General features: G+C 45.9%; 1 protein-coding gene across 6 annotated transcripts in view; it reads right to left on the reverse strand.

Annotated features, from left to right (window-relative positions):
* Window positions 1–7,011, reverse strand: part of LOC110523137 (pre-B-cell leukemia transcription factor 3) — a 128,766-nt gene that overhangs the window by 30,953 nt on the left and 90,802 nt on the right. For 4 of the 6 annotated variants that reach the window (XM_036976691.1, XM_036976689.1, XM_036976694.1 and 1 more), the window contains exon 6: window positions 6,381–6,410. The exons of the other annotated variants lie outside the window; for them this stretch is intronic. In XM_036976691.1, the coding sequence (XP_036832586.1) occupies window positions 6,381–6,410 (30 nt within the window). The remainder of the gene's footprint in view (window positions 1–6,380; window positions 6,411–7,011) is intronic. 6 annotated transcript variants of the gene reach the window in all.

Raw genomic sequence — 7,011 nt, forward strand, 5'->3', positions numbered from 1 at the left:
CTAGGAGAATAAACATTTGGACTAAGCTACTGTCTAATGTCAATGTTGTGACCATAGAAATAAAACACATTGACTTTCAATGGTTGTTACCGTGGCTCATGCATTTTACAACACAAAAATTCATTCCAAGAAAGTGGCACATTTTCTAAAGATTGTCAGGATAGGTCTGTCTATTATAGCCTGGTTATTGTCTCTGTTCAGCAACTACATTCCACTTCTTTCCAGTCCTGTCATTGGCCAACGACACTGGCCTTTCGGGCTATGTTCAAATACGAACATTCTATCGTTAATGAGCTCGAAGAGAGATCATTTTATCCTGATTCAATAACCTCCATAGCTATCATCCAATCACAATGTTTATGCAAATTAGACTGAAAGGATCACATCACACCAGAGAAGCACTCAGACTTCTCTCTAGTTCACTCTGTGAACACTGTTGCCTATTTTGTATCCAGCGAGCAAGAGCAAGGTCCTTCTTTTCTCGAATATATATATTTTTTAATTTCTCAAAATAAGTGACCAAACTATATTGATACGTCTGGGAAAACGGATCGGGCTAGGCTACTGGTTCAAGAGCTACAAGGAGAATAGAGAGAGGAGGAAAGATGGAGACGGCCAGTGGAGATGCTAGTGGAGATGCCAGTGGAGATGCCAGTGGAGATGCTAGTGGAGATGCTAGTGGAGATGCTAGTGGAGAGGCTAGTGGAGATGGTAGTGGAGATGGTAGTGGAGATGCATGAATTAAGCAAGAAAGGAACCGCGAAGACATAGAAGACACAAGGTCCGAACTGAAATGGGACATCTGCTTTATCTCAACCTCCCATAGACAACCAGACATACAGAGGCAGAGGTTGGAGCAGGGGACTGTTACATACATATAGAGGTTGGAGAGGTTGGAGCAGGGGACTGTTACAGACATATAGAGGTTGGAGAGGCTGGAGCAGGGGTCTGTTACAGACATATAGAGGTTGGAGCAGGGGACTGTTACAGACATATAGAGGTTGGAGAGGCTGGAGCAAGGGTCTGTTACAGACATATAGAGGTTGGAGCAATGGACTGTTACAGACATATAGAGGTTGGAGAGGTTGGAGCAGGGGACTGTTACAGACATATAGAGGTTGGAGCAGGGGACTGTTACAGACATATAGAGGTTGGAGAGGTTGGAGCAGGGGACTGTTACAGACATATAGAGGTTGGAGAGGTTGGAGCAGGGGACTGTTACAGACATAGTGGAGATGCTAGTGGAGATGCTACTGGAGAGATGGTAGTGGAGATGGTAGTGGAGATGGTAGTGGAGATGCAAGTGGAGATGGTAGTGGACATGGTAGTGGAGATGGTAGTGGAGATGCATGAATTAAGCAAGAAAGGAACCGCGAAGACATAGAAGACACAAGGTCCGAACTGAAATGGGACATCTGCTTTATCTCAACCTCCCATAGACAACCAGACATACAGAGGCAGAGGTTGGAGCAGGGGACTGTTACATACATATAGAGGTTGGAGAGGTTGGAGCAGGGGACTGTTACAGACATATAGAGGTTGGAGCAGGGGACTGTTACAGACATATAGAGGTTGGAGAGGTTGGAGCAGGGGACTGTTACAGACATATAGAGGTTGGAGAGGTTGGAGCAGGGGTCTGTTACAGACATAGAGGTTGGAGAGGTTGGAGCAGGGGACTGTTACAGACATATAGAGGTTGGAGAGGCTGGAGCAGGGGACTGTTACAGACATATAGAGGTTGGAGAGGCTGGAGCAGGGGTCTGTTACAGACATATAGAGGTTGGAGCAGGGGACTGTTACAGACATATAGAGGTTGGAGAGGCTGGAGCAGGGGTCTGTTACAGACATATAGAGGTTGGAGCAATGGACTGTTACAGACATATAGAGGTTGGAGAGGTTGGAGCAGGGGACTGTTACAGACATATAGAGGTTGGAGCAGGGGACTGTTACAGACATATAGAGGTTGGAAAGGTTGGAGCAGGGGACTGTTACAGACATATAGAGGTTGGAGAGGTTGGAGCAGGGGTCTGTTACAGACATAGTGGAGATGCTAGTGGAGATGCTACTGGAGAGATGGTAGTGGAGATGGTAGTGGAGATGGTAGTGGAGATGCAAGTGGAGATGGTAGTGGACATGGTAGTGGAGATGGTAGTGGAGATGCATGAATTAAGCAAGAAAGGAACCGCGAAGACATAGAAGACACAAGGTCCGAACTGAAATGGGACATCTGCTTTATCTCAACCTCCCATAGACAACCAGACATACAGAGGCAGAGGTTGGAGCAGGGGACTGTTACATACATATAGAGGTTGGAGAGGTTGGAGCAGGGGACTGTTACAGACATATAGAGGTTGGAGAGGCTGGAGCAGGGGTCTGTTACAGACATATAGAGGTTGGAGCAGGGGACTGTTACAGACATATAGAGGTTGGAGAGGCTGGAGCAGGGGTCTGTTACAGACATATAGAGGTTGGAGCAATGGACTGTTACAGACATATAGAGGTTGGAGAGGTTGGAGCAGGGGACTGTTACAGACATATAGAGGTTGGAGCAGGGGACTGTTACAGACATATAGAGGTTGGAGAGGTTGGAGCAGGGGACTGTTACAGACATATAGAGGTTGGAGAGGTTGGAGCAGGGGTCTGTTACAGACATAGAGGTTGGAGAGGTTGGAGCAGGGGACTGTTACAGACATATAGAGGTTGGAGAGGCTGGAGCAGGGGTCTGTTACAGACATATAGAGGTTGGAGCAGGGGACTGTTACAGACATATAGAGGTTGGAGAGGCTGGAGCAGGGGTCTGTTACAGACATATAGAGGTTGGAGCAATGGACTGTTACAGACATATAGAGGTTGGAGAGGTTGGAGCAGGGGACTGTTACAGACATATAGAGGTTGGAGCAGGGGACTGTTACAGACATATAGAGGTTGGAGAGGTTGGAGCAGGGGACTGTTACAGACATATAGAGGTTGGAGAGGTTGGAGCAGGGGTCTGTTACAGACATAGAGGTTGGAGAGGTTGGAGCAGGGGACTGTTACAGACATATAGAGGTTGGAGCAGGGGACTGTTACAGACATATAGATGTTGGAGCAGGGGACTGTTACAGACATATAGATGTTGGAGCAGGGGACTGTTACAGACATATAGAGGTTGGAGAGGTTGGAGCAGGGGACTGTTACAGACATATAGAGGTTGGAGCGGGGGACTGTTACAGACATATAGAGGTTGGAGCAGGGGACTGTTACATACATATAGAGGTTGGAGCAGGGGACTGTTACAGACATATAGAGGTTGGAGCAGGGGACTGTTACAGACATATAGAGGTTGGAGCAGGGGACTGTTACAGACATTTTGAGGTTGGAGCAAGGGACTGTTACACTGGGTGCCTGTGGAACAGTTATTGTCGGAGGTTATGTGCTGTGCTCAAGGGCACAACGGCAGGCAATAGCATCTAGGATTTGATACAGGCAACCCTCCGGCTGCCAGCATGCTTCCCGTCAAATGATTTCCCCATCAGACCTGGCAATCGAACTGGAAACCCTCCGGCTGCTGGCTCACCTCTCTACCCGCTAGGCTACCTAGCCTAAAACACAATCTGTGAGAGACAGATAAACAGAGGAAGTCATCTGACCTCTGAGAGAGGGGGAAGGAGAAAGATGGAGAGAAAGAGAAAGAGAGAGAGTACATATGAGAGCACAGAGAGGGCACAGGAAGAGAGAGAGACAGAGAGAGAGATACAGAGAGAGAGACAGAGAGAGAGATACAGAGAGAGAGACAGAGAGAGAGAAAGACAGAGAGAGAGAGAGAGAGAGACACAGAGAGAGAGACAGAGAGAGAGCTAGATACAGTTTAACAGAGAGAGCACAGAAAGAGGGAGGGTGAGAGAGAGAGAAAGAGAGAGAGGGAGAGACAGAGAGAGAGATACAGAGAGAGAGACAGAGAGAGAGAGAGAAAGACAGAGAGAGAGAGAGAGAGAGAGAGACACAGAGAGAGACACAGCGAGAGAGCTAGATACAGTTTAACAGAGAGAGCACAGAAAGAGGGAGTCTGAGACGTATTGCTCCATACCGGGACCTGACAACTCCGGCCTCTCCCCCCAACTCACCAGAGAGAGAAACCAAACAGCTGCGCTCAATAATTCACTAGCATCTCCTCTCCTCTGCTCCTCCTCTCCTCCTCCTCACCCCAGGCCAATAGACTCCCCCCTGTCAACCACGTTAGATTGATGTTCCGTCTGAGATGTTCATACAACCTAATGGATAATGTCTACTTCAGAGACTCCCACTAACTCAAACAAAGCTGTAAAGTAAGACAGCCAAAAGGTTGGTAGATCTGTCAGTCAGGCTACAGGTGAGGGGCTCTGATCCATTGAGAGTGACCACTACCTGTATACAATATGTGTAGTGACATATCCATGGTGCTCCTTCTTCTTCCATACGAAGGGAGACAGTGCCTGTTCTGTAGTCTGCTCTGTAGTCTGCTCTGTAGTCTGCTCTGTAGTCTATTCTGCAGTCTATTCTGCAGTCTGCTCTGCAGTCTGCTCTGTAGTCTTCTCTATAGTTTGTTCTGCAGTCTGCTCTGTAGTCTTCTCTGTAGTATGTTCTGTAGTCTGCTCTGCAGTCTGCTCTGTAGTCTTCTCTGTAGTATGTTCTGTAGTCTGCTCTGCAGTCTTCTCTGTAGTCTTCTCTGTAGTCTGCTCTGTAGTCTGTTCTGTAGTCTGCCCTGCAGTCTATGTAAAACTGCATGCAACTGTCATGAAGACTGTTAGTGGTTTTCTGTGCGCGTGCATGTATGTGGATGTGTTGTGTGGATTTTTTGAATGTTTTTCCTATACTGTACAGTGGGGCAACAAAAGTATTTAGTCAGCCACCAATTGTGCAAGTTCTCCCACTTAAAAAGATGAGAGAGGCCTGTAATTTTCATCATAGGTACACTTCAACTATGACAGACAAAATGAGAGAAAAACAATCCAGAAAATCACATTGTAGGATTTTTAATGAATTTATTTGCAAATTATGGTGGAAAATAAGTATTTGGTCACCTACAAACAAGCAAGATTTCTGGCTCTCACAGACCTGTAACAACTTCTTTAAGAGGCTCCTCTGTCCTCCACTCATTACCTGTATTAATGGCACCTGTTTGAACTTGTTATCAGTATAAAAGACACCTGTCCACAACCTCAAACAGTCACACTCCAAACTCCACTATGGCCAAGACCAAAGAGCTGGCAAAGGACACCAGAAACAAAATTGTAGACCTGCACCAGGCTGGGAAGACTGAATCTGCAATAGGTAAGCAGCTTGGTTTGAAGAAATCAACTGTGGGACCAATTATTAGGAAATGGAAGACATACAAGACCACTGATAATCTCCCTCGATCTGGGGCTCCACGCAAGACCTCACCCCATGGGGTCAAAATTATCACAAGAACGGTGAGCAAACATCCCAGAACCACACAGGGGGACCTAGTGAATGACCTGCAGAGAGCTGGGACCAAAGTAACAAAGCCTACAATCAGTAACACACTACGCCGCCAGGGACTCAAATCCTGCAGTGCCAGACGTGTCCCCCTGCTTAAGCCAGTACATGTCCAGGCCCGTCTGAAGTTTGCTAGAGAGCATTTGGATTATCCAGAAGAAGATTGGGAGAATGTCATATGGTCAGATAAAAACAAAATAGAACTTTTTGGTACAAACTCAACTCGTCGTGTTTGGAGGACAAAGAATGCTGAGTTGCATCCAAAGAACACCATACCTACTGTGAAGCATGGGGGTGGAAACATCATGCTTTGGGGCTGTTTTTCTGCAAAGGGACCAGGACGACTGATCCGTGTAAAGGAAAGAATGAATGGGGCCATGTATCATGAGATTTTGAGTGAAAACCTCCTTCCATCAGCAAGGGCATTGAACATGAAATGTGGCTGGGTCTTTCAGCATGACAATGATCCCAAACACACCGCCGTGAAAACCTACAGAAAACGTTTGACCTCTATCATTGCCAACAAAGGGTATATAACAAAGTATTGAGATAAACTTTTGTTATTGACCAAATACTTATTTTCCACCATAATTTGCAACTAAATTCATAAAAAATTCTACAATGTGATTTTCTGGATTTTTTTTCTCTCATTTTGTCTGTCATAGTTGAAGTGTACCTATGATGAAAATTACAGGCCTCTCTCATATTTTTAAGTGGGAGAACTTGCACAATTGGTGGCTGACTAAATACTTTTTTGCCCCACTGTACATAAATCTGTATATCTTGTCCCATGTGAACAGTAGCCTGCCACTGTGTATTGAGAAAACATACATTATTATCATAGAACATGGACATACGACAACAGGAAAAACACAGAGCAGATGAGGAGAGAGATCGTAACATACCTGTGACACTGTGATGGTGGTTCCCACACCCTGAAGGCAGAAAAGAATGGGCTTTTTACAGCATATGACAGGTCTGCACTCAGGCCACACCCCCTCCCCCAACACAAAAGATACAACATTTCACATCAGATGCTTTACGGCTTAACGACACGGAGAAAAATAAAATGGCGGGGGAGGGGGACAAATTTTCGCTGGAAGGCACCAAGTACTACTACAGACCCAAATTTCAAAAGGACATTTTTTTATTTTTTTTGTGGCGCAAACTGGGATGATCGCTTATATTTTTTGGGGGGACCAAGAAAACAGAACCACTAGAAATCCTAACTGAGGAATACTGTTAATTAAAGATTTGAGAGTAGTTTCTCACATGATAGTAACTAGATAAGTAGACGTTGATGTGGTTGTTAGGAGCAGGGGAGGGGGGGACATTGGGAAAAGGAAACATGCTTGGGGTAAAATAGGGCTTTCCGTTGAAGAAAGTATAATGCCTATAGATAAGAAGGTCTAGTTGTGTTGGAGTAGGGGGTTGGAGGAATGGTGACCACCTACGCACGGCCTATGCAGGTCACTTTTTTTTTTTTAAATACGTGTTAGCACGTAGCGCTTGGCTAGCGCAGCGACCGAACGCTCC

Source organism: Oncorhynchus mykiss, chromosome 5, assembly GCF_013265735.2.
Source record: "Oncorhynchus mykiss isolate Arlee chromosome 5, USDA_OmykA_1.1, whole genome shotgun sequence".
NCBI lineage: Eukaryota > Metazoa > Chordata > Actinopteri > Salmoniformes > Salmonidae > Oncorhynchus > Oncorhynchus mykiss.